Here is a 26,628-nt window from a genome sequence, read left to right as displayed (position 1 = left end):
ATTGGAGATAAGAGTCTCACAGACTCCTGCCTAGGCTGACTCTGAACTGTGATTTTCAAATATCAGCTTCCTGAGGAGCTAGGATTACAGGTGTGAGCCACCAGCACCCAGCTTGTATCTCTCTCTCCCCCCACTTCTCTCTTCCTCCCTCCCTCCACATACACACAGTCTCTCTCTCTCTCTTTCTTTCTTTCTCTCTCTCTCTCTCTTTGTGGTACTGGGTTCAAACTTTAAGGTCTCATCTTACACAGCTTGTTTGGTCACAGCTGGTGCTCTACCAGTTGAGCCATGCCTCAAGCCTGGCTTTTTGCTGGTTAACTAGAAATGGAGTCTCAAGGCCTTATCTCTCCAATCTGGCTTTGAGCTGTGATCCTCCAGATCTCGGCCTTTTAGGTAGCTAGAATTACTAGAAACCAGTGCTTCCTCCCTTGGCTTGTCCCAAAGAAACACAAGGCTATGTGTGCCTTGGTCTATGTCTCAGGTCACAAGTGCCCATCCCCCTCCCCATTCCTGGGACCATCAGTGTGGCACCAGCCCTGCCCCAGCCCTCCCCCTGGCTCATACCTGGACGCTCTCAAACACGTGCTCGAAGGCCCTGGGGATGATCCCTCTCTGGCATGGTGGGTCTGACAGGCCCTGCATGGTGAAGGATTTCCCACTGCCCGTCTGGCCGTACGCAAAGATGGTGCCATTGTAACCCTCAGTGACGCCCTGTGTGGGAAGAAGCCAAAGCTGACCAGACCCAGGAGGAAGGGCAACCTCCTTACCCACAGATACACACATGCCGGCCCCTGCCTGGGTCTCCCACCCCAGTGGCACTTGGCTGGGGGTGGGCAGGAGTGGAAAGGAGGCTGGTACAGCTGTGTGCTTTTTTTTTTTTTTGAGCCCGGGACTCAGACTCTGTATCTGACACTTTCATTCATTGGCTGGCGCTCTACCACCCGCGCCATGCTTCTAATGTTATACTGTGTTCTTAAGTAGTTCACAATCTGGGAGGGAAGGAGACTGTCCCTGCAAGAAGAGCTTATGCTGGGCGCCTGACCACCTGAGCTCAAATCTTCTCTCTAATGTACTGTGTGGCCTCGGGCTGAGCTTGGGCACACTGAACCTCAGTTTCCTCATCTGTTATAAGAATAAGAATGCTTTCCCAGCTGGGCACTGGTGGCTCATACCTGTAATCCTAGCTACTCAGGAGGCAGAGATCTGGGGATAGCAGTTTGTAATCAGACTGGGCAGAAAAGTCCCCATGAGACTCTAGTCTCCAATTAACCACTCGAAACCCAGAAGTGGTGCTGTGGTTCAAAGTGAGAGTGCTAGTTAAGCGAAAGAGCTCTGCGCCCAGGTCCTGAGTTCAAGCCCCATAACCAACAACAAGAAAAACAGTTTTCCTCCAAAAGCTGCTTCATAATCTCAGTACACAATATGTTGGCACAGGCGGGTGCTCACTATACAAATGTGGGGGTGCTGGAAGTGGGGGTACCATGGCAGATGTTCTAGCAACCAGCAGAGAGGAAGAGTACAAAGGAGGGAACGGGGGTAGTGTGGGAAGAACTAGGCAAAGCCTTCTGAGTAAGCTTGGGGCAGAACTTGGGGAGCTGAAACAGCAGTTTGGAAGTGGCATACAGAGGAAAGCACTCCAGGCTGAGGGCACAGCTTAAGCAAAGGCAAAAGGAGAAAACAAGTATGAGCAGAGCTGGGGCCTGGGGTTGGAAGATGAGACTGGGAAGGGAGACTAGAAGCAAAGCAGGTGTCATTTCTAAACTCATTCTTCATGCACTGATACATTTATTCACTCACTAGGAACTGGCTGGCTTTTCTGTGCCTGCCACCAAGTTCTGCCTGGGGAGAAAGATGGAAACTGTCCCTGACCTCACCGGCAAATTCTCAAACTTAATGTGGAGGTGGTCCTGCGTCCTGGTCCCAAGGGCCCAGTTTCATTGCAAAGACCCCAAGCACATAGCCAGGCAAAGCCCCCAGGAGATGTTGGTACATGAAGGCCAGAATTTCCCTGCACAGTCCCCCATAAAGGATAAGTCCCCACTTTTCTGGGGCAGAAGGGAGTGGGCAGCACTTCCTTATTCAAGGATACCATGATCACGGTGTGGGTTTCTGTAGCAGGTCACCCAGTTGGTGAGACGCACATGTGGACGGGGGTCTGAAGTAAGGACAGAGAGATCACCCAACCAGGATCCCATGGCTGCTCTCAAACATAAAGGTAGGAGTGTGAGGGCCACACAAAGCCCTAGAATGACATGCGACTGCCCAGGCACATCACTGTGACCTACGCACAAGACGGGAGTCCACATAAACATAAATGCTGTGGGGCTGGGAAGGTGGCTCAGTGGTAGAGCGCTTGCCTTGCATGCCTGAGGCCCTGGGTTCGATTCCTCAGCACCACATAAGCAAAAAGAAAAAAGCCAGAAGTGGCACTGTGGCTCAAGTGGTAGAGCGCTAGCCTTGAGCTGAAGAGCTGAGGGACAGCGCCCAGGCCCAGAGTTCAGGCCCCATGACCGGACGCAAAAAAAAAAAAAAAGCTGTGCCGGGGCTGGGGCTCACGCCTGCAACCCTAACTACACAGGAGGCTGAGATCTGAGGACCACAGTTCAAAAGCAGCCCAGGCAGACAAATCCAAGAGATTCTTATCTCCAAATAACCAGCAAAAAAACTAGAAGTGAAGCTGTGGCTCAAGTACTAGCCTTAAGTGCAAAACCTAAGGGACAACAATGAGGCCCTGACTCCAAGTGCCATGACCACCAAAAAAAGAAAGGAAGGAAGGAAAGAAAAGAGCCAGGCGCCGGTGGCTCACACCTGTAATCCTAGCTACTCAGGAGGCTGAGATCTGAGGATCAAGGTTCAAAGCCAGCCTGGGCAGGAAAGTCCATGAGACTCTGATCTCCAATAAACCACTAGAAAACCAGAAGTGCTGCTGTGGCTCAAGTGGTAGAGCGCTCGCCTTAAGCTGAAGAGCGCAGGGACAGTGCCCAAGCCCAGAGTTCAGGCCCCATGACAGACAGAAAAGAAAAGAAAGAAAGAGAGGGGGGGGGGAGAAAAAAGAAAGAAAGAAAAAAAGAAGGAAGCCAGGCAAAAGTGTAAGGCCCTGAGTTCAAGACCCAGTATCAGTATACACACACCCCCAAAAAAACTTTAGTTCCTCAGCAGCACCTCATTTCAAATGTTATTCATCATGTGGCTAGTGGGTATTTACTGGGTCAGTGTAGATACAGAATATTTCCATTGTTCTAGAATGTTCTATAGGACCATGTGGAGTTCAGTAGAAAACAATTTTATATGTGTTTCAAAGGCAAAACAAAGATATAAAGTCTGACACAGGGGCTGGGAAGGTGGCTCAGTGGTAGAGTGCTTGCCTTGCATGCATGAGGCCCTGCACTGGATTCCTCAGCACCACATAAGCAGAAAAAGCTGCTCGCTTTGAGCTGAAGAGCTGAGGGGCAGCACCCAGGACCAGAGTTCAGGCCCCATGACCAACAAAAAAACAGTCTGACACAGTAACTGACCCCGGCCCCCCTGGGTCACGCACATACAGGGAGCAGGGCCCAGGTCAGCCCCTCTCTACTTCCACCCTGGTCTAGCCATGGCTAGGTGTGTGATTATTTAGTAAGCAGCTTTCATGAAGTTAATCTACTCTTCCTCTTTCTCACTTCTTCCAGTGCTAGAGACGGTAGCGAGGGCTTTGAGCATGTAGAGTGACACATCGGCCTGGAAAAGGCGTGTCCTTGGAACTTGGCATCATCCTCAGCAGTGGTGCCCAGGTCATAGTAGTAAGGTTGGATGTGCTATGCATCTTTTTTGGATAAAAACATTTGCCCTACATTCTCACATAACTCCTTTTCTGCCCCCTCTCAAATGTCCCATCCAGGGACCAATTCTGCAGCTTCTAGTCTGGACACTTGGTGACCCTCTACACTCTGGACGAGGCAGACATCCTGGTATGTGGCTGCCGGGTGACTGGAGGTGAATCGGCAGAGGAGACTCTGGATGTGTGAGTTGACAGGAGGAGAGGATCGCAAAGCCACTAGTTAAGCAGCTCCCAGGCAGGTAAGGGGCTGGAGGAGAGCTCAGGGCAGGGTCAGGCAAGGGCAGGTGTGAGGAGGAAAGCCTTCGGGAGATTTTAAAAGATCACTCAGGGGCAAAAGAAGACCAGGAAGTTAGCTTAGATTTGAAAGTGGGGGAGGAAAAGGAAAGGTCAGGAAGTGGTCATGCAGGGGGCTTTATGCAGTAAGCACCGGAAGCAAGGGTCCTGGGAAAGAGGCTCTCTGGACATTGCTCTAGGGCCCAATACCTGACCAGAAAGCAGAATAGACACATACACACCTTTGGCTCTAGGGCCTAATGGTGCATCAGCTCCTGCTCAGTCAGCTGAGGGTGTAATGTGCATATGTTCTGCATGCAATTTGCATAGTAGCCTTTAATGGGAGCCAACAAAATTGAGCATGGGAACTGGACACTGGGAATCACAACTGTCCGTGACTTTTTCCATGACTCTTCAGGCCTCAGTTTCCCCATCAGGAATAATGGCTCCTACTCTCTTATGAAGATCAGATGCTACACACGCTGGTCTCTACCCTTTTTTTGTTTTTGGGGGTCCGGTCATGGGGCCTGAACTCTGGGCCTGGGTGCTGTCCCTCAGCTCTTCAGCTCAAGGCTAGTGCTCTACCACTTGAGCCATAGCACCACTTCCGGATTTTTTATTTTCTGCTTATGTGGTACTGAGGAATCGAACCCAGGGCCTCATGCATGCAAGGCAAATGATCTACCACTGAGCCACCTTCCCAGCCCTCTACCCTTTTTTTTAACATCTTTTTTGTTTTTTGTTTTGTTTTGTTGGTGGTGGTGGTTGTGGGGCTTAAAACTCTGGGCCTGGGTGCTGTCCCTGCACTCTTCAGCTCAAGGCAAGCGCTCTACCACTTGAGCCACAGCGGCACTTCTGGTTTTCTAGTAGTGTATTGGAGAAAAGAGTCTCCTGGCCCTTCTTGCCTAGGATTGGCTTTGAACCACGATCCTCAGATCTCAGCCTCCTGAATAGCTAAGATTACAGGTGTGAGCCACTGGTGCCTGGCTTGGCCTCTACCCTTTTTTCCACCTTCTTGCACAACCAACATCCTTCACTTAGACTTTCCTTCCTCTGGCCCCTCCCCTGGCTCCCCAAGTCCAGGTTTTCTGGCTTTCCTTATGCTGCCAAAGTCCTGAAGGCATTTCCCCAGACTCACTACCTTGCACCCTTTTTAGCTTAGTTGCTCCTTCTGACCACAAGCTTGTGGCAGACAAGAGTCCATGTCTCTGACACATACTCCACATGTATAGGATGGAACTGCTGTGGATGCTCTTTAGTTAGTTAACTGAATGCACAAATAAATATGATCCCAAGAACTCCAGAGAGAAGAGAGAGCCAGAGGAGAGCTCTAATGGGCGGGTCTTTAGTGTCTTTAATGTCTCCCTCCTCAGGGTATTTTTCAAGGATGAGAAGTGGACCGAGATTGTACCCCAAGAGCAAGGCTGATAGCCCTAGAGGAGGCAAGGCGAAGGAAGAACACAATATGATCTCTAAGGGGCCAACCCTGAACAGAGGGAGTAGAGTTCCATGGGACCCTGAGGCAGAGCCAAGGAGCATGGTTGGAAGCTCGGGGAGGGCCTTGGCTCATGCAGGGTGGTCTTCTAGGGCCCAGCATCAAAGATGGAGGGAACTGGCTGCTTTGGGAAGTGTAAACTGCTGTCACATGCAGCCAAGACTGGTCCTCCATTTGGTGGACATTTAGGGACCCAATAGTGAAGTAAAGGAGACTGGGTCTATGCCTCCCCTAGATAATTGACACTTGATTTCCCCTGATTGTTTCCCAAATGGTTTGCTTTTCTATTAGGTGTAGGTGGCCTCATCTGGTTTGCTTTGCTCATGTATAACACTTGTGTTGGGTTTGATTCTACACCTTGTGTGGTCTTAGACTACATAAGCTAGCTGCATTTGGAGCTGCTGGTCTTTGAGACATGAGTCCACCAGGAGTTCTTGGGCTCTCCAATAAAGACTCATAACTTGACCTTTTAATGGTGGCTTCTCTGTTTCTGGTGACTGAGTTTCCTTACAATAATAGAAGGAAGGGCTGGATTAGATGACCCCTTCTGTCCCTTCTACAGAGACTCCAGGCCAGGAGATGGACAACCTGTCTACTTAGGGCCACAGCCATCCATGGAGGAGCTTCTCCTTCTCCTGTGGGTATTTCTGGTCATGTCCTAACCACCTGAGAGCACTGGCCTTCAGGACACATGAACCTTGACCAGGCCAGCAGATGTGAGCCCACTGAAGGGAGTGCTTGAGGATATTAGGACATTACTTGGCTTGTTAGCCAAATAGAAAGTGCCCATGTAAAGGGTTTTGGAGACGTTGGATATAATGTCAAAATGGTTTCTTCACTGTGGGACTTCTCAGAGCCTCAGATATCTCACTAAGGAGATGATTAGAAGCCATGTACCCTGTGGCTCATGCCTGTGAACCTAGCTACTCAGAAGGCTGAGATCTGAGGATTGTGGTTCAAAGACAGGCTGGGCAGGAAAGTCCATGAGACGCTTATCTCCAATGAACTACCAGAAAACAGGAGGTAGCACTGTGGCTCAAGCGGTAGAGTGTTTGCCTTGAGCTGAAGAACTCAGGGACAGCGCCCAAGCCCAGAATTCAAGCCCCAAGACCGACAAAAAAAAAAAAAAAGTAGGTGGTCAGTAGTTCTTGTGGAACCAACCAACCACAGCACCTCATTGAACTAACCTTTTTTCCTGTGCAGAGATGCTAGAGGGAAAATCCTTGTTGAAGAGACATGAGGTGTTGCACAGTGGCACCTCTGTTAGAAACCCATGTGGAAGCTTGGGCCTCAGAGTCCCCATGTGTGAAATGTATCTTCCTTAATAGGAAACACAAATGAGCTGCCATTAAGAGTACAAGCTGTATAAATGGAACACCTGTTGTTGGCTTCCTGATTAGACCAAAGGTAAAGGGTTTCCATTCTTCCACAAGAAAGCCAGGCCAGCAGTCATCTATTGGTGTTTCCCTGATATTATTAGGAGCTGGCTGGCCTGGAGGGGAGTGTGCCATGGGGGAGAGGATCTGCACCCTGGAGGAGGAGCCTGAGGGGAGTGGCTGGAATTTCTAGGTCCTGTACTTCTAGGGTGGAGAGTCTATGGTCCTCGGTCACGGGGCTGGGGTTCTTTGGGAAAGGAGACAGAAGGGATGGGTGTGAGGACCAGCCCGGCCTTGGGCTCAGTGTGAAAGTAGAGGCCTACTACAGGCAGGGTCCAGCGTTCTCCAGCCTGTTGCTACCCACCTGTGCTCGCACACCCAAGAGCCTTCTCACCCAATTGGGGGTGGCAGTGCCAACCTTCCTGCAGGCCCTTTGTGGTAGCCCCAAGCCTGAAGTCTCATAGGCCACCTTCCCTGCCGGCGCCCTCACCTCCACCAGCGGGTAGGCGATCTCATTGTAGATCTGTTCGGTGAAGTGATCCATGTAGTATGCGCCGTCGAAGGTGAACTGCTTGGGGGGCTCGTCGGCCGCGACCGGGTTCTGGATGAAGCACTGGCCGCGGGCGCAGTTCACTGTCACCACGGACTGACAGTTCATCTCCCGCTCGCGCTGGTTCATGGGGCGACAGCGCACCACCACTTTGACGGACTCAGAGGCCATGACGCCACAGCTGGGACCCCCGGCGCGCGGACCAATGTGGAAACCAATACCTCCGTGACGACCAACGTGGGCACCGAGGCTGGGCAGCCAGCTGCGCGGCCGGGCCGCCCGGGCCTAGGGGCGGGGCCGGCGCCACTGCGAGGGGCGTGGCCTCGGGGAGGGGCGTGGCCCCTGCGGGGGGATGGGCCTCTCCAGGAGGCCCCCCCCGGGAGGAGGCAGGGGGCCACGCACCAGTCGCCAGACGGGAGCCGGGGCCGCCGCCGCCTCCCGCGCCCGGGCTCGCCAGTCCCTGAGGCCGGGCCCGGGCGGGGAAGTGCGGGATCCGGCTGCAGGCGCCGCCGCAGGACCCGAACCCGCTCACACTAGCCCGCTGTCACGGCGTTCGCCGTTGCCCGGCAACGCCCGTGACGTCACAGGGCGGCGCTGGAGAACGTCTGCGCGCTCTCGGCGCCGGGAGTCCAGGATTGAGGCTGGTGCTGGGCGGGCTAGGTGCTGCATGCTTTCACGTCGGTCCTCTCCCCTGGTCCCCACAGCCCCTGCTGGAGGTTCAGCGATGGGCATCGGTGCCCGTTGGCGGGGAAGCCCACGCTTGACTCCACCCGGAGAGGAGGCCTCCAGCAAGGTCAGGGACTTAACAGAAAGGTCGAGTGAGGCTACTCCAGGCCACCTTCGTTTTTTTCTGACTTCAGGTTTTCAATGACGTAAAAACCTTACAAGCCTGCTGAAGCCATCTGCCCTTCTCTGGCTAAGTATAAGCACCCCTAAATCTCCAGGCTGAAGGGCAGCCCTGGGCTTCCCTCTGCAGAGTGCATTGTGTCAGAAGCTGACAAAAGGAGACTGGCACTGAAAAATCCCACAAGTGAGAGCAAACTACAAAGAGTTAGTTCTAGGGAGAGATCTGATAGGTGCTGAAATATGATGGTTAAGGAGTTTAGCTAGGTGAAGAGAAAGGAGTCCTTGTCTGGGCTGTGCAAAGGGCTGTAGCATGTTGCAGAAAACAATTCCTGGGGCTGGGAAGGTGGCTCAGTGGTAGAGCGCTTGCCTTGCATGCATGAGACCCTGGGTTCGATTCCTCAGCACCACATAAGCAGGAAAAACAAAAGCCAGAAGTGGTTGTTGTGGCTCAAGTGGTAGAGTGCTAGCCTTGAGCTGAAGAGCTGAGGGACAGCGCCCAGGCCCAGAATTCAAGCCCCATGACTGGCAAAAAAAAAAAAAAAAAATTCCCCCTTCCCTGCCAAACTGGAGGCTTAAAGCAGATGTGTATGATTTGGGCAAAGCTTCACCCCAATTCCTTTAGGCCATTCTGGCCTCTCGAATGCTGAACTATCTGGCTCAGCCTTCTTCATCAGCTGCAAACACCAGCGAAAGCAGGCAAAAGGGGTGAAGGCCTTTCCTTCCAAGAAACTTCTGCAGTACACAGTCTGGAGAGATGCATTTTATTTGTCTTTATTTCCCACAGAGAAAGGGGGACCAGGCTCCCCCATAGTGCTATGGTTAAGACACAGGCAGCCACACACACGGGCCCCAAGCCATGCCTTGTTTGTGATGTGTGATCAATAAATGCTTTCTGAAGGAATGTTAAAGAGCTCAGGGACAAGCTGGTCCCTTCAGTATGTGTATACCTGGACAACTCACACCACAAACTCACCACTCCTGGAGCTGAACGGGAGCCTAACTTGGCCCATCACTAGGCTTCTTGAAGCACTGTCTCCAGACTACAGTATATGACAACTCCCCACTCCTGCAGGGGAGTGAGGCCAGGCTGTGCACTTGAGACCTGCGTCCTATCCAAGGAGGTGACTCCAGCAGAGAGCAGCAGATTGAGTCCCAGCCTGCCCCCCCCCATTCAGTACTGTCAATGCTAGGCATAAAGACCTAGGACATCTGCTTTCAGTCTTTTGCATCAATGTCTCACTAAATTGGAAATGAAGAGGTCTCTAGTCTTGCCATGTCCTGATGGGGGCTAGACACCGGGAGCCGTAGGCCCTACACTCCTGGAGTCACCATCATGCCTAGGTTTGCCTTGCTTCTTGCTACTGAGTAGGGGCTGCCCTCTGTGTCACTTTAAATACCCAGGATATGCACTTCATTCCCTAAACTCATGACTAGGCGTGTGCTGTAACTCAATCGGGTATTCTTACCAAGGGGAACAGCTGGATGTGTCCGTCAGCAGCAGAGCCACTGCCTTTTCCCATCCCCTACTGAGGTGAGGCCCCACTGGCTGCACTCACATCAGTTCTACCTCTGGACACTTCTACTCTGTCCCATTCCCAGAGGGGCTGGGCTGGCTGGACCCTGCTAACCAGTCAGCACTGTAAGGGAGATGCCAGGATCAGGTGGCTTCCCAAGGCAGCCACCAAGCTGACTGCAGGGCAGCTCACTGCTGGTCCTTCTCAGGGGATGGCCAGAGGCTGTGAGCCCCAGGGTGGCAGAAAGTATTTCTAGCACATCTGGTTTCCATCAGCTCTCAGGAGGCACCTGCACCCATGATCAAGGCTGCTGAGCCATAGTGGAGAGCTCCCTGCTAGGAGGAACGTGAGAGGCCAGCAATGGCCAGCAGCAGTCACTGGAAAACGGGGAGTTCTACCTGCTCCTCCCACAATCTCGGCTGGTCAAGGGTCCCATGAGAAAGCACTGTAATCTCCAATCCCTGGGCTCCCCTCCCATAGCACTGAAGTGATGCAAGGCTGGCCAAGGGAGTGACCAGATGGAACTGGTGGGATGCAACAAGAGCAGAGCAGCCAGAGGCCCAGGGGCCAGGGCAAGGCAGGGCCTGTGTGTGAGAGCACCACCTCCTAGCCCAGGCCTTGCAGTTCTGCTTCTGACTTGGCATGGCCAAGGGGCCGCAGGGTCCGGGGGGGCCTGCCCTCAGGCCCACAGTCCTGTTCCTCATAGGTGGGGTTCAGGCGGCCCATGTCAAGGGGGCAGAAGAGGCTGCGCTCCATGCCAGAATGGTTCTCCACCAGGGCCTCCAGGCTAGGGAACTCTGCTGGCAAGTGCTAGGAAGAAGAGACCATGGTTAGCTCCAGGCCACTTCCTCATGACTCAAGCCAGGCACTAATCTCCCCCTCCGCCTCCCCCCTGGCATAGGTGCTTGCTCCTTTTGGAGAGCTGGAAGAGTTGAGAGATCACACATGCTAACAGAGTCAGACACCACAGAAACATTCAGCTTCGAAGTAAGGGCACACACGTGGAGGCCTGCCATCTCAGCTAGGTGCCTAGAAACCCATGCGCAGGACAATTCTGGACCCTGAGAATCAGGCTATGTGAGCACAGGCAAACCCTGCCCTCGAGTCAGTTCCTTCCATTTGCTAAAGATGATGGAGGGTATGGACTTTTAAAAGCAAGATCTTTATGGAAATAGGTGGTGTCACCTTGGTCCAACAGTACTAAAGGTAACCTCTGAAAGACAGCTCTGGAGAGGTGGACATCTCTGTCCTACAGCAGCCTTAAGGTGAAGGCACAGCCAGCAGAGCACAGGTGGAGCCAGAAGGGCCAATGAGGAAGGAGAGGATGGAGAATGAGCAAGAGGCAGTGCTGGAGAGACCCAATGGGGGAACTGAGGTGAAAGTGAGGTGGGCTCATCAGAGCGCAGGGGTCAGAGAAAGGCAGGGCATAAATGGCAAGAAGCCAATGAAAGGGCTGACTCAGTAGGTCTTTTGCCAGCCTTGACTTACCTCCACGCAGTAGCGGCCCATGTGATTACGGAAGACCTGGTGGGGCACCACGCCACATTGTGTTCGCACCGATAGGCACCACTGGTCACTGGTACCCAGTTCAGGCCACAACAGGAAGGACCCAAGCACGTCTCTCCTCAGTAGGGCCAGAGCACAGGACCTGGGGCACAGAGAAAGAAGCTGGAGTTGGATTCATCTGGCCCCAGTCTCATGGCAGGCCCAACAGCATGGAGGTTGCCTGAGGATTTGGTACATGCCCCCAACGCTACACAAGAACAAAGCATGGTGGCTCACACCTGTAGTGTCAGCCCTTGGGATTACAAGTTTAAGAACAGCTTGCACTGGTCAGGACAGAGGTTTGAAGGTCTGACGCTGAGACAGCTGGCCCTGAGACAGGCCAGGCACTGAGGCTTCTACCTGGATCTCACAATTTGATCCTCTCCTCACCTTGTAAAGACGGTCCCTTCATTATCTCTCTTTTACATTGGACACTGACAAGTCCCTAGCCTAAGGCCACTGTGGCTGGGAGTACTCTGTGCATGCACAGGGGTGCACACATGAAGGACCCTGGGGAGGCCCCCTCCCATTTTTCTGATTATCTCAAGGGACTGGGTAATGGCCAGGTCAGGTCCTTCTTACCTGGAAAGGCCGGCGAAGGCCCAAATGTTCTCTGTCAGGCTACCCTCACCCTCTACCAGGCATGCTGCCGGGCCTCCAGGAACTCGGGGCCACGCCTCCCATGCGGCAGGAACTGTGATAGAGACCACCTAGAGTCAGGGGCCCTCCCCTAGCAACTAGCCCCCCTCCATATCCTCTCCCACCCGGGCAGATGCACTCGTGCATGGCCACCCAGAGGTGCCACCCCAGCTTTGCAGGAACATGTCCATCCTCTCTGCCTGGCACAGGTGCAACTCACAGGCCTCCCGAGCCGACAGCTGTAGCTGTGTCTCATAGGTGCAGCCTCGGTAGGCCCCAGAGCGGATCACCTTGCTGCGGATGGCCTTCTTGCGCACCAGCGTGGGCGAGCAGTACGGGTTCCCCAGGCGAGTGTGCCGGACCCCTCCTCGGCTGTTAGCCTCAGGTAGCTCCTTCTAGGGTTCAGAGAGGGGCCCCAGGCATGCAGGTGGAGGTACAGCCACAATGGGTAGGGTGGACAACCCAGAATCTCTCACCTGTGCCCAGGACCCTTGTCCTCTGCCCACCCTATCTGGGGTACCACCTACCCCACTGCTGCCCAGGGACCCCTCTGCCGGCAACCGCCGGAAGGAGACCAGGGCATGGACATTCTGTGAAAGCTGATCCCTGCCGAAGGGTTCCCGCACCAGCACAGGGGGCCCTCCAGGGCTGAAGAGTGGCTGCAGAGGCCAGTCCCCTGCAGGGCCCAGGCTGGGCTCGGGCTGAGCCCTTTCCTCCGGGTGCTGCACAAGGTAAGCAAGCTGGAAGGAGCGGCAGAGCAGCAGGTACAGGACCTGGACCTAGGGTAGGAAAGGTGGGCTAAGTGGAAGAAATCTGTGGGAAGTTAGCTCCCCAGGGACAAACCCACTCCCCAGTGAGGCTCCTTAGCCTGGGGTACCCCTCCCTAATCTTACTGCGAATATTCCTATGTATCCCTCAAAACCCTCACCACTATGCAACAGCCTCTACCAGTTTGTGTGTGTGTGTGTGTGTGTGTGTGTGTGTGTGTGTGTGTGTGTGTGTGTGTCAGTCATGGGGCTTGAACTCAGGGTCTGGGTCCTGTCCCTGAGTTTTTTTTTTTTTTAAGGCTAGCACTCTACCACTTTGAGCCACAGCTCCACTTCTGTTTTTCTGGGGGTCAACTAGAGATAAGAGTCTCCCAGACTTTCCTACCCATGATCCTCAGGTCTCAGCCTCGTAAGCAGCTAGGATTATAGTTGTGAGCCACTGGACCTGGCTCCAGCTTTCTCTTATTTGGTTATCAAATACTGGATACTCCCCACGCACTGTCTCCCCACCCCTGGAGGAGCAGCTGAGACTCAGGCCTCTAGCTCAAGCTCTGGCCCTTAGGGGCTTTTGTGTGACACTGGGCAGGGCCTGGCACCTGTGTGTATCATCACCCCATCTCCCTATGGCCCCATGAAGGAGTCAAGTTAGCAGAGAACTCCCAGCACAAACCCAGCATTTGCCTGGGGCCCACACATTCTACTCGTCACACCAGCCAGACCAGCAGCTGCAAGAGTGAGCTTCAGCCACCTGGGACCCCAGTGGCCAGAAAATGCTTCCTGGATGGGCTCTGCTTGCCAAATGATTGGCTGCCAAGTCTCTGACATTCAGGCCTTTCAGGATCCTTTCAGGATTTACCTGCCCAGGATACACCCCATCTACCCACCAATGGTATATACAAGGACACTCAAAAACCAGCCCTAGCTTCTGTGCTAAGTGCCTTTAACTAGGGTCAGAGGAATGTTGGAGTGTGGAATGATTTGTGTAACAGGAATCTAAATAAAAGTAGTCCTTGGGCTGGGAAGGTGGCTCAGTGGTAGAGTGCTTGCCTCACATGCACGAGGCTCTGGGTTCGATTCCTCAGCACCACATAAACAGGAAAGCCGAAGTGGCACTGTGGCTCAAGTGGTAGAGCGCTAGCCCTGAGCAGGAGAGCTGAGGGACAGAGCCCAGATCTAGAGTTCAAGCCCCACGACTGACAAAAAAGAAAAGAAAAAAGAAAGGAAAAGAAAAAAGAAGTCCTAGAGTCAAGGTGGACTGAATCTTGAAGACTGGTTAGAATTTACCAGAATGGAATGGAGCATGGGCACTATAGGCAGAGCAGTGTGAGCCAGGGCCCAGCCGTTTGACCTGCCAATCTCCAAGTGCATGGCCAGTTCCTGCTCCAGGACTTAGGGAATGCCTAAGCCATTGGCTTGCTTTTTAGGGTATGAAAATCCTCAAAGATGGACATAACCAAAGATGAACCACTATGTAAGGAGATGGGTTTCTGGAAGGTCTCAGGCCAACTCAGCCAAGCTGCCAAGGCCAAGGCCAGTGTCTCTGGAACCCCATTCCAGCCTCCATAGTACCCTTGCTCTGCCTTGGGTCCTAGATACCTCTCCAGGCTGGCTGCCCACGAAGAGGTGACAGAAGAGCTTGCTGGCTGGGCTTCGTGGGTTCCGGGCGATGAAGGCAAACTGGCAGTTGGCTGGGCACCACGTGGCGTAGAGGACACGTCTCAGTGCATGGGCCATGAGGAGCATCTGGGACACAATTGCAGTGAGCCTTGGTGATTTGAGCTTGGGCTGCAGCAGCCTGAGAAACCCCCATGCCAAGGCCAGGCCTCCACTCCAGGGCTGCACACCAGTGTAGGGCCCCCACCTCCTGGCATGAAGAGACAGTCCCAACTTCTCATCCCTCGTATATGGACCTAGGACCCCTTGCGCCTGGATGCAGACCTGTGGGTTAGGGTGTTCCCTTCATGTTATGGAACTTGAGGGGCAGAACTGGGACCTCCCACTGGGGCCAGCATGACAGCAGGCTCTGGGTGTGTGTGTGTGGTGTCACATGACCAAGTTGGTATTCTGACACTGCTTCTCATTCTTCATGGGACTTGGGTAGGTGTATGGTCTCCTGGCTGTGACATATGTCAAGAGGAGGAGGATTCAAGAAGCTATGGCTCATCCAAGTAGCCTGGTACCCAAAACACAGAGATGCCCAGTATTGGGTTCCATGTGCACACAGCCTTGAGTCAAGGAGCCTTGTAGTTGTGGGGTACACAGACAGGCCTGCAGCTAAGCATCCAAACAACATTTACTGTACTGGGGATGATGTCATAGCTAAGCAGGGGCTCCTACCATTTCTAGCCCATAGCTATGCACAGCCCATGGGCAACACTGGGCAGGGCATCTTCAAAACCTCACAAAGTGGACATCCTTGCTGCCCAGGCCAGAGGTGGCCTCAGAGAAGATTGTGAGAAAATACTATCCCCAGCTTGCCTTGGGGTAGCGTGGGTAGGATCGGGGCCAGGCCGGGGCCAGGGCTGGGCAGAGGATGAGTCTTGCACCTCACCTGCACAGTGCCACACTGGCTCCTACCTCGCCTTCCCCGCTGTAGATCTTGAGACCTTGAAGGCTGAATTTCAGGATGACAGCCCGGCGTCGGGGACAGTCCTGGGTGGGAGGAAGACACTATCTCCTAGACCAACTGTCCCCAGTCCAACCCCAGTACCACTCACCCTATGCCAGTCAGCCAGCCTCCCCCTGCCAGGGACAGAGCCCTTAGTAGCAGGTCCTCCAAGAGCCAGGTAGCTCCTGGGAAAATGTCCCCAGCCAGGCCATGGCCATCTGTGGCCTCTAGCTGTGGGGCAGAGGTCCTGGACAGCCCCGAGGAAGAGAGTCCCTGGGCATAGGGGACAGGGCTGCTGGAGCGGGGCCAGGGCCGAGGCACTCGCCGGGCCCATCTTCATGGGGGCCTTTGGTCCTGCCCCTCCTGAGGCCTCACATGCCTCTCTTCATGATGGGCTAGTTCTAATCTCAGGGTCTGACACACATAACTGAGCCCCTATCTCCTTACCTTCAGGGCCCACAGCTGATGCCGCACAAGGGAGGCACTGTCCTGCGTGTCCAGGTCATCCACAGGGAAGGAACCCACATACTACATGGTGGAGGGGTGGGGGCAGAAAGGCAAGGTCAGGTCCACAGCTCCACACCCCCATCCTCTCAGCCCCCAGCACATGCTGCCCTGCCAGGAACACTGTGGGCAGCAACAGAGCACTGTCCTTGCAGTCTAGGCTCTGCCACTGTGATGATAATAGCAAACCTTGGTCAGGTGAAGCTCGGAGATCCCTAGCTCACCTGTGAAAACACACACACACACACACACACACACACACACACACACACACACACACACACACACACACACACACACACACACACACACAGCCTGAGCCAGGAAAATCCAGCGAGAGAGGCAAGTCAATATCTCCATCCAATCCTACCCCTGCTAAACAGTGACTACCCACCTGGGCAAACTTGGTGATGCACCTGGGCCGGTAAGGGGCAGGCCCACAGTCAGAGGCCCTCCGGGCCCCGGCCCCAGCCCTCTGCATAGCCCCCAAGGTACCCAGCTTGAAGCTTCACGGGAGAAGGCTGCAAAGGGAGAGGAGGTGAGCTGATGAGTAGTTAGGCATGGAGCCTCTGTCAAAGGCTGCTGGGCTCTGTTCACCTGCGTCTTCATTCAGTGAGCCAACACATGCTTACTGAACACTTGTTAAGTGTTCAGCCTCCTGCACAGAGCCTTCTCACAGGAGAGCAGAACGGAGTCTAACAGTTAGGCTACAACAGGGTAAGGGGAAAGCCCTCACCCAGGAGGGGAAGTTGAGAGAAAGATCTGGAGGTGAGGAGTTCATGAATGCTCTAGGGTCAGAGCTATAGAGTTCTGGTTGTGGAGTTGGGGGCAGCAGTGACCTGCCAGCTGTCCCAGCTGCTTGCGAGACTGAGGAAGGAGGTGAGGATCACTTGAGCCCAGAAGCTCAAGGCTGGCCTGAGCTAGCCTAAACAACAACAACAACAACAAACCACAGAAGATAGGGCAGCAGGGGAAAGCCCATCAAACCCAGGGTGAAAGCTGTGAGAACAGAGTACATAGGAAGGTGAGCAGCCGGATCCCTTCCGTAACTAATACCTCACCCACACAGCAGACTGGATCCAAATTGAGATTAGCAGCCTATGTCAGACCAGAGGCTTCAGGCTTTGTCCTGGGGGCAGTAGGGAGCCATAGCTGGCTGTAGAGCAGGGGAAGTGCATGGGGTGGCCAAGGGCTGGACAACCAGCGCTGAGGAGTCCAGGGACCTACTTATCAGGCCACTGGCTCATTTGGCCCAGACCCTTCCCAGTCATGAAAACCAGACAACACACTGGGACTAAGTCAGGATATGAGGAAGGTAGAAAATACCAGGGGGCTAATGAACATTGTCCCCCAAAGTCCACATCCTGGTCTTGCCTAGGGTCCTTTGGTCAGATCCACTAGTTTGCAACAGGAGTTAACTTCCTTTCTGTCACCGTCCTCCAAGGCAGGGAGACTATTTATCCCCAGCAGACCGCAGGTGCAGAGCCAGTGCTCAATAAACATGAAATCAATCCATCCATGGACCAGCCATCACAGGAAAGAATGGATGAATGCCTCTGCCAGTCACCTCACCAACTCAGCTCCCCCAGTCTTTCTTTCAACAACTTAAGACACTTTGGTGAGCCCCATTCTGGCTACCATTCACCAGCCTACTTGTAATCACTGACTTGAGTCTCATGAGCTTTTCTGCCAAAGCTGGTTTCAAACTGTGATCCTTAGATCCTCCATTTTCTCACCCCTGGGATAATAATAGGAGGTGGGGTACAGGTGCTCAGCACACTGCCTGGCTTACAGCAATGCTGAACAAATGCAGCTGCATGAGAGACAGGACCTCCCCCAGACGGCTACTCAGGAAGGAGCTTGGACAGGCAGCAGGGTCTGAGCACTTTCAGTCCCTTCCTTGGCTGAGCCACCCAGGCAAGGACAAGGCAGAAGAAGCTGGCCTGGGGTCATGACTCCTAAGAAAGAGCAGAAATTCCATGGGCTTGGGAAGGAAGAGGTATGTACATCCAGAGTATATTCTGATGTAGTTTCAGAAGCTTCCAGAAGAGGAGAGTTTGGGTGTCTAGGAACTGTCACTGTCAACTGCCAAGACACCCACCTCTGCCTACCCATGACCTTCAAATGCAGTAGATGCTAGCAGCCACCTACTGCTTTCAAGATTCCATCTCCAAAATAACCAGCAAAAATCAGGCTGGAAGTCAAGCTGTGGCTCAAAGAGGTAGGCTACTTGCCCTGAGTGGAAAAAGCTCAGGGAGATGGATACTGATGGCTCATGCCTGTAATCCTACCTACTCAAGAGGCTGAGATCTGAGGATCGCGGTTCAAAGCCAGCTCGGGCAGGAAAGTCTGTGAGACACTTAACTCCAATTAACCACCAGAAAACCAGAAGTGGCACTGTGGCTCAAGTGGTAGAACACTGGATTTGAGCTGAAGATATTAGGGGACAGCGCCCAGGACCAGAGTTCAAGCCCTGCGACCAAACCCACCGCAAAAAAAAAAAAAAGAAAAAAGAAAAAAAAGAGAGAGAAAGAGAAAGAGAGAAACAGAAAGAGCTCAGGAGCTCAGGGACAGTGCCCAGGCCCTGAGTTAAAGCCCCACATCCCATGGGGGTGTGGCTCAAATAGTAGAGCACCAGCTGAGTGAGCAGTGAGAGGTATCAGAAAAAGAAAAAAGAAAAGAAAGAGAAGGAGAGGCTGGTAAGTTGGGAAACAAAAGCTCTTCTATCCCTTTCTGCCCCCCTCCACTGGCCATCATCAGCTCCACCGCTTTCTGCCTGTGACCATTTTTCACATTGTGTCCTTTCACTATTGTATGGTTTGATGTTTAAATAGAGCAGCGTTAGATGTGCAGCCTGCACTACAGCCACATGCCGCCTGTTCCAGCAGATGGAGCCCCCCAGTGCAGCTGCCTTTTAACTTTACAACCACAGCCCAGGATGGGATCCGGGGAGAGAGAAGGCAAAGACCACAAAACAGGTAGGGGGACCCAGGGCACACAGGGAAAGCCAAGGACAGAAGAGGAACTGAGGGCCTGAGAAGAGATGAAGGGATGCTGGGAGGAGCCCAGGGCGTTTTCACACTTAGCCAGAGCAACGAAGCCCCTCAGGCACAGTGCAAGACAGAAGGGCTCCAGCCTAGTGCAAGCTCTCACTTGGGGCCTCAGTCTTGTTCCTCCAGACCCACAGCTGCAGTTTTCCATGTCCCCAATGTCTGGGGGTGGGGAGGCCAAGCCACAGGCCCTCTCTTTCTCCCCCCACCCTTAACCCTCACCTGATGCCAGCCCTCTAGTCCTTAGTCTCCTGGTGACTAGAGGCCTCTCCCTTCCTCTGCCTCCCTTCGAACCTCAAGAGCACAGTGCTTTTCAGCTCTGCGCCTGAAGTTTGGGCTCCCAGGGTACCAGGTTCACTGTAACCCTGGAAACACACTGTTTACCCATCCAGACACAAAGACCCACACATTTCTTGAGACCCAATGAAGTTGTACACAGGAGCCTGGTGGCACCTTTTAAAGGGGCCACATTTACAATGAGGTTGGGTCGTGGGTTTCCTAGGGTGTCCTCTTGAAGCAGGAAGCCTGGACAAGTTGGCCTGCCTCTCTGCCACAATGGAGTCCTCTGCTACATGGCACCCTCGGGTCCCACCCTGGCACACTCTTGCAGACCATCTAGACCCTGAGTTCTGTAGGTGGTGGCCCAGAGAGGACAAGTCACTTACCCAAGGGCACAAAGCATTGAGACGGGAGTCTCAGGAAGGTGGGTGTCCACCCTTGGAATGTGAAGGGTTCCAGTCTATCCAAGCGCAGGTGAGAGCAGGAAGTAGCCTCAGGGGTGGGAAAATCTTCCGGAGATGGGGGGGGGGGAGATTTGAGCAGTAACCTTCCTTCTCTTCTTCCTCACTTCTCCACCTCCCCACCCCCGGGGCTTGAACTCGGGGCCTGGGCACTGTCCCTCAGCTTTGTCAGTCACTGCTGGCGCTTTACCACTTGGGCCACCGCGCAGGGCAGATGCTCCTTTCTGGCCACCCTGCTTCCATGTGGCCTGACACTCACTCTTCTGCCGCCCCCAGCTGGCGCCGAGACCCGACCGGCCGGGAAGGCTGAGGTGACCCTGTGTGATGGCTTGGCCTGTGGCCTCCGCTCCTCAGGACACCTCCTGGGGCTGCCGCCGACCGGTCCCCAATCATGTGCCGGGGGGGGGGGGGGGGGAGACGCCGGGGCCTCGAGGGGCACAGCATCCCGGGTGGGGTGGGGGCTGAGCGGTTTGCGGGGGGAAAACACTGCGGCACGGAGCTGAGGTGCGCGTGCCGGGAGCCGCGGACGACGTTTAAGGGGAAAGTGCGGGCTTCGGGGCCGGTGCGGGGGGGGGGGAGCTGCTTTTAGGGAGAGCGCTAGGCTTCCCGGAGCGGGGGGCAGCGGGGCGCAGGGCGTCCCCGGTCAGAGGCGACGCCAACCCAAGACGCGACCTCCCGGCCCCGCGGCGCCCGCCCACCACCAACCCGGCCCCGCTCACTCACCGCGGCCGCCGCTCCTCCACGTGATCCCCGCAGCTCCGGCCCGCGACCCTGCGCAGCTCACGCGCCTCCCGCGTCGCCGCTGCCCGGGCCCGCCTCGGCCCGCCCCGCCCCCGCGCCGCGCGCCCCCCACGTGGTCGCGGGAACCGACCCTCAGCATCACCTGGCGGCGCCGCCGGCTTCGCCCACCAATCAGCGTCCGAGGAGCCGCTGCGCTCGGCCGCGCCGCCCAATCAGAGGCTGCGAGGGTCCCTGGTACCGCCCACTCCACCCGCGCCCGGAGCTCCGCCCTAAAGAGAATGGCTCCGCCCATTGAAGGCTCGCTCCTCTTCGCGGGTCTGGGATCCAAAGTCCTACCTGCTTCACCGATTGATTGTTCCGGGGTTCAGGAGAACCCCATCCCCTCCAGTTCGCTGGCTAGCTCCTCTTCGTCATCCCGGCAGTGGCTCCTGCCGTGCCTCCTCCGAGAAGTCCGTGCGGCCCTGCGACGTCGTCTTTTTTTTCCGTTCCCCAATCCTAGGGCTTGAACTCATGACCGGGGCGCTGTCCCTCCGCTTCTTTTCCTCAGGGCTAGCGCTCTACCACTCTCAAGCTGTTGGAGATAAGAGACCCACGGACTTTCCTGCCCGGGCTGGCTCCGAACCGCCTCCTGAATAGCTAGGAGTTCGGGCGCGCGACGTCCTGACCGCTCGTCGTCCCCCTTCGGCGAGTGCGGGCGCCACTGGTCGGGAGGGTCTCCCTCCCCAGCGCAGGGTAAAGCTCAAGTCCGTGATGGTGATTTGGCCCAGGCCCTGGGGCACTCCAGTGATTCTGCCCCCCTTAACCCCTGGATGGCCGGAACGGGACGGGGGGAGGGGGAGGGAGGGCAGCTAAAGACATCGGTGATCCGGTCCTCCGGGTTGCACGGAGATCCGCTGGGAGGGAGGGGGATGCCCACTACAGTCCCCCCACCGCGGGCTAAGGGCGCTGTGGGTGCTCCCCCTCCTCCTTTTGATGTGTGTCTAAACCTGAATCTGCAGAGAGCAAACAGGACCCCCGCCCCACCAGCACAGGGAAGTCTGGACCTGGGGCTCAGGTTTGGGGAGGGGGGTGATGGGCTGCACCCCTAGAGGGGAGTCCCCTGACTAGGAGGCACAGAGAGAAAGTAGACCTGGGATTCCCTGTCCCAGGAACAGACAGGAGCCATCGAGGCAACAGTGGACGCACACCTGGACGCTTCCTCACACCTGGACGCCACGCCGGCGCCATCATCACCCAATCCCCCGGCGTTTCCTGGGCAAAGCAGGTTTCAGCACACTGGGGATGGAAGGCCCATAACGGGCTACGGGCTTGGCCCAGCGCCTGCCTGCTCCGCGGTAGGTGAGGCTGCTGGCGATAACATTAGTGAAGTGAACCTTTTGTTCTGTGCTAGCAGGATGCCACGTGCTCCCTGAGAAATTCTGACCGAAGCCAGCCTCTAGCCCCAGACCAAAAAAGATAGATAACATGGTTTATAAGTTGGCCTCGGCCTCTGCATATCCAAGTGATGAAACTTAAAATTAAAGGGCCAATTCTCAAAATAAAAAGCCTTCAAGTTTTGTTGTTGTCAGTCATGAGGCTTGAACTCAGGGCTTGAGAGCTGATTCCTGAGCTTTTTCAGCTCAAAGCTAGCACTCAGTGCCACTTCCAGTTTTTTTGATGGTTAATTAGAGATAAAGCATGTCTCAGGGACTTTCCTGCTCAGCTGGCTTTAAATCTCAATCCTCAGATCTCAGCCTCCTGAGTAGCTAGGCTTACAGGCATGAGCCACCAGCGCCCACTAGCATCCGAGTTTTAAAGAGAGGACTCACTAATTCTCAGACCCCTAGTCTCTGTTTCAAGAATATTTAGAGAAAACAAAACAAGGCATAATTCTGTTAAGTACTGACACCATCAGGCTTCTTCTGTACATACTTATTTATTCTGATAGTGTACTTTATTAAAAATGACAAGAACTTATTTCTGATCTGAATTAAAAAAGACAAAGAGATTAAATTCAGACACAGAGATAACATTATCCCTTAGCTTTTTTGCTGGATAATTGGAAGTTAAAGAGTTAAAGAGTCACAGACTTGGGCTGGGAAGGTGGCTGCATGCATGAGGCCCTGGGTTCGATTCCTCAGCACCACATAAGCAAAAGGAAAAAAGCTGGAAGTGGTGCTATGGCTCAAGTGGTAGAGCGCTAACCTTGAAGCTGAAGAGCTGAGGGGCAGCACCTAGGCCCAGAGTTCAGGCCCCACAACCAGACCCCCCCCAAAAAAAAAAGTCACAGACATCTCCCTGGGCTGGCTTTGAACCACTATCCTCAGATCTCAGCCTCCTGACTAAGTAAAAGCCTGGGCATGAGCTACCAGCATATGGCTTGATTTTTGCTTTCTAAGTCTTTCACAGAAGACTGAGTGACCAGCACTATTAGGACCCAGGGAAACAGATTTACAATGAAGCACACAGAACATGGTGGGAGGGGGGAGGAAACACACCATCTGACAAAGTAAATGTAGTCAAAGTATGTGATATTGCCTTCTGACTTTACTGCCATCCAAGATGCTCATCCCTGCTCAGGAATACAAGGTTTCAAAGCCAAATGCATTATACGGGTAGAGTTCATTATTGCATTTTTCTCTGAGTATCATAGTAATGTAGCTGGTCACCAGAGCTATTGCACCAGATTATCAAATTCAGTTGACCCAATTCCACTAAATCAGACAGCTTTTCACCATGCAATAGTCTTACTAAAGGTGTGGCGGGAATTCAAAGATTTCCATCAAAGAAAATATGCTTCAGATGGTGCTAGCCATCTCCTGGACAAGCCCTCAAAGCCCACTTGTGACCACTGCTTGGAACAGTTGTTACCACATAGGACAAGTTTTGCATTCCTGAGAGCTGTAGAATTTCAACCATGGGTTAGAGACTAACTTGTACAGGAAGCTCAAAGGAGATGCCCATATTTAGAAGAGGAAGGGATGACAGAAAGGCAAGCTGGGTGGGAGTCATGGTTGGGGAACATGTTCACGCATGCGTCACGCATGTCATGGTATTTCCTGATGAGTCAGTGATCATTACTAAGCCACACAGGTGTGAGCTTGTTATCACATTTTTCCCCTTTCTCAAAATTTCCAGAATCTGGCATTGGGCTTGCCAGCTGACAAACGTGACACATTAGTGAGAAGCTAGTGTCCAACTACAGGGCTGAGAACTAAAGGGAGCAGAGAGAGACTGAGTTCCCAGCAGGCCCACCAGGTCAAAATTTCAAGGCCTGAAATGTTGCCTGATTGGTTCCTTTGGTGACACCCTTTCCTGCTGACCCTTGAGCTTCCTCATTCTGTCCTGATTCATGGCTGTCTACAGCTTAGCCCCAACTCTCTCCCTCAAATGTGTGACCTAGAAGAGGTTATTTTTAATGAACAGAATTGTGTCCCCCCCCCATTATATCCTAACCTCCAGGACCTAGGAATGTAACTATATATAAAAGCTACTCTTTAAGAAGTCTTTTAAACCATATGTAGTCTTTAAAGAGAAAATTAAAATTAGCTCATCAGCATAATTTCCAATGTGAAACCTATAATGTCTCCCTAAAAGGAAATTTGGACATAGCAAGACGGATGTATATGCTGGGCACTTGTGGCTCATGCCAGTAATCCTAGGTATTCTGGAGGTTGAGATCTGAGGATCATGATTCAAAGTCATCTCAGGCAAAAAGTCCTTGAGACTCTTATTTCCAGTTAACTAGCAAAAAGCTGAAAGTGGAGCAGTAATGGACAGTGCCCAGAATCTGTTTAACCCCATTACACACACACAAATGAAAAAATCCTGCTATCCACTGCCTGTTAATCTTCCAGTATGATGAACCCTTGTGCACCTTGGCTTTGTTGTCTCATCTGTCACTAAGTGGTATAGTGTTGGATGTGGTGAAGTCGGCCATGCAAACCAGGTCAGTCTAGTCTATTGTTAAGTTTCCTTGTGGGAAGAGCAGCAGCAAAGTTTATTTGCATGTGCAATCAGGAACAATATCCTACACCTATGACAATACATCTGGAGAATCTATGAGGCCATTTTAGGCATTAACTGCAATGATGGTAAACGACAAAACCCCTCCCTTGTGAAGCTGAACCATCGAAGGCTGGGCCGAGTGACATAGCGCAGTCCAAGCATGCATGAGGCCCAGGTTCCATCCCCAGCACAAGTGAAAACACAAGCAGCCAGCTCCTTTCCTCTCATTCTGCTCCTAGGTGGTCATTCTGAAATAACAAGGATTTAAGATTTGGAGCCCATTATTTTACAAATGAGAACACTAAAGGAGGTTGAGTGGTGGGTCATGGTTACTGTGTTTTGTGGCTATAAATGCTGGAGTGCTGGGCTGGGTGGCATCCTCTGGTAAGGATTCGTTTGGAGTCAGTGAAATTTCTCATTCTATATACTTTATCAGTGTGAGTTACACTGCAGCTAACAAGGGATTTGAACTTCCCAGAACTTCATTATGGTAGGCAAGGCTGTTGTTGGGAAACTCCATATAATGGGGTTTAGGCAGACAGCAGAAAACTTGTATTATGTCCAAAATAACCAGTTGCATGGGAAAATCCCAGTTCTGGAACTTCCCTTGGATTGCCTCATGGAATAGAGTAAGAAAACTGAACATTTCACAACACAGTTCTGACAGCGCTGGTGGCTCTTGTGGACTGAAGAAGTCCCCTGGTGAGATGGCTGTTCAGGAGTACTCAAACTGAGAGAACTGTAAAGTGTTCCAGGGCTAGTACTTGAAACCAACCTAGAATCTGGAGTTCTGGTACTGTGTCCTGTAAGAGCCTTAGATAACCCATTCCTGGGATAGTCGGAGTTACCAAATTGAAAAGCCATGATGACTTGACTGTAAGCAAAGCTAACTTCCTCTGCTCTTTGAAACAAGTCCCTACTCTTCCATTTGTAGAAGATGGAGTTACTGGACTTGTGGACTTAGAAGCCTGAAAAAGGCCAAATAAGCTGGGGGCCGGTGGCTCATGCCTGTAATCCTAGCAACTCAGGAAGCTGAGATCTGAGGATCACATTCAAAACCAGCAGGGGCAGGAAAGTCCATGAGTCTCTTGTCTCCAATTAACTGGAAGTGGTGGTGTGGTTCAAGTGATAGAGTGCTCACCTTGAGCTGAAGAGCTCAGGGATAGCGCCTAGGCCCAGAGTTCAAGGCCCACAACTGACCAAAAATTAAAAAAAAAAAGGACAACAAACTATGACCATAGCATTACTGGAATTAAATGTGATAATGTATGTACAGAATTTGGTTTTAGAAAAGATTCAATGTTAGCTATTATCACTTATTACTTTAAATATTATGGCTTGGATACAGGTCCCACATAGGGACCATGTGTTAAGGCTTGGTCCCTAGTCTGTGGTGCTATGGGATGAGGGGTGTGTGTGTGACAGGACCCTTAAAAGTGGGACCTAGTGGGAGGAAGTGAGGTGATTGGGGGTGTGTCCTGGAAAGGGGATTTGGACCCATCCTTTCCTCATTTTACTTCACAGCTTCCTCTGCAATCTGGTCTGGTTCCCACTAGGTTGTCTTGCCATAGGCCAAGTGAGCATGGGCTAAAACCTCAATGGTGACCCAAGATAAAGTTTTCCTCCTAAAAGGTGATTATTTCAAGCCAGGCACTGGTGGCTCACGCCTGTAATCCTAGCTACTCAGGAGGTTGAGATCTGAGGATTGCAGTTCAAAGCCAGAATAAAGTAGCAGAAAAACTGGAAGTGGTGCTGTGACTCAAGTGGTAGAGTGCTTGCCTTGAGCTGAAGAGCTGCAGGACAGCACTCAGGCCCAGAGTTCAAGCCTCATGACAAACAAAAACAGAAACAAAACAAAAGGTGACTATTTCAGGTATTTTGCTACAGTAATAGAAAGCAAACACATTAAGTAACAATCTAAACTTAGTAACTACCCATTACTAGATGTACTCAGGATACCATGAAGATTCCTTTTATGGTCTAGTGGTAGAATGCCTGCCTCACAAGCATGAGGCCCAGTGGTAGAGCGCTTGTCTTGCATGCATGAGGCCCTGGATTCCATTCCTCAGCACCATATGAGCAGAAAAAGCCAGAAGTGGCGCTGTGGCTCAAGTGGTAGAGCACTTAGCCTTGAGATGAAGAGCTGAGGGACAGCGCCCAGGCCCAGAGTTCAGGA

The 26,628-nt window shown here is 53.0% G+C and overlaps 2 protein-coding genes across 3 annotated transcripts in view; both read right to left on the bottom strand.

Moving 5' to 3' along the window:
• Kif17 (kinesin family member 17) overlaps nt 1-7,682 on the bottom strand; it is a 35,100-nt gene extending 27,418 nt beyond the window's left edge. For both annotated transcript variants that reach the window (XM_013033515.1, XM_013033523.1), the window contains exons 1-2: nt 7,452-7,682; nt 565-711 (exon numbers count right to left, since the gene is read on the bottom strand). In XM_013033515.1, coding sequence (XP_012888969.1) covers nt 565-711; nt 7,452-7,682 — 378 coding nt within the window. The remainder of the gene's footprint in view (nt 1-564; nt 712-7,451) is intronic.
• Nucleotides 7,683-10,477: 2,795 nt separating this feature from the next.
• Sh2d5 (SH2 domain containing 5) lies at nt 10,478-19,692 on the bottom strand. Its single transcript, XM_013033732.1, has 10 exons — nt 19,650-19,692; nt 16,329-16,455; nt 15,878-15,958; nt 15,400-15,474; nt 14,419-14,565; nt 12,583-12,834; nt 12,276-12,450; nt 11,999-12,110; nt 11,360-11,519; nt 10,478-10,681 (listed from the first exon to the last, which is right to left on the bottom strand). The coding sequence occupies exons 2-10, from the start codon at nt 16,413-16,415 to the stop codon at nt 10,478-10,480; spliced, it is 1,293 nt and encodes a 430-aa protein (XP_012889186.1). The 5' UTR covers nt 16,416-16,455; nt 19,650-19,692.
• Nucleotides 19,693-26,628: the final 6,936 nt, after the last annotated feature.

This window comes from Dipodomys ordii, unplaced genomic scaffold, assembly GCF_000151885.1.
Source record: "Dipodomys ordii isolate 6190 unplaced genomic scaffold, Dord_2.0 Scaffold6, whole genome shotgun sequence".
Classification (NCBI taxonomy): Eukaryota; Metazoa; Chordata; class Mammalia; order Rodentia; family Heteromyidae; genus Dipodomys; species Dipodomys ordii.
This window is presented reverse-complemented; position numbering and strand designations above follow the sequence as displayed.

Bases quoted from the DNA above. Each gene is read 5' to 3' on its own strand.
- Sh2d5 (XM_013033732.1), bottom strand. From the start codon at position 16,415: ATGCAGAGGGCTGGGGCCGGGGCCCGGAGGGCCTCTGACTGTGGGCCT. The intron at 15,959-16,328 runs GTGGGTAGTCAC...TCCACCATGTAG, and splicing joins GCATCACCAAGTTTGCCCAG to TATGTGGGTTCCTTCCCTGT. The intron at 12,111-12,275 runs GTGAGTTGCACC...TCTCTATCACAG, and splicing joins GCTGTCGGCTCGGGAGGCCT to TTCCTGCCGCATGGGAGGCG.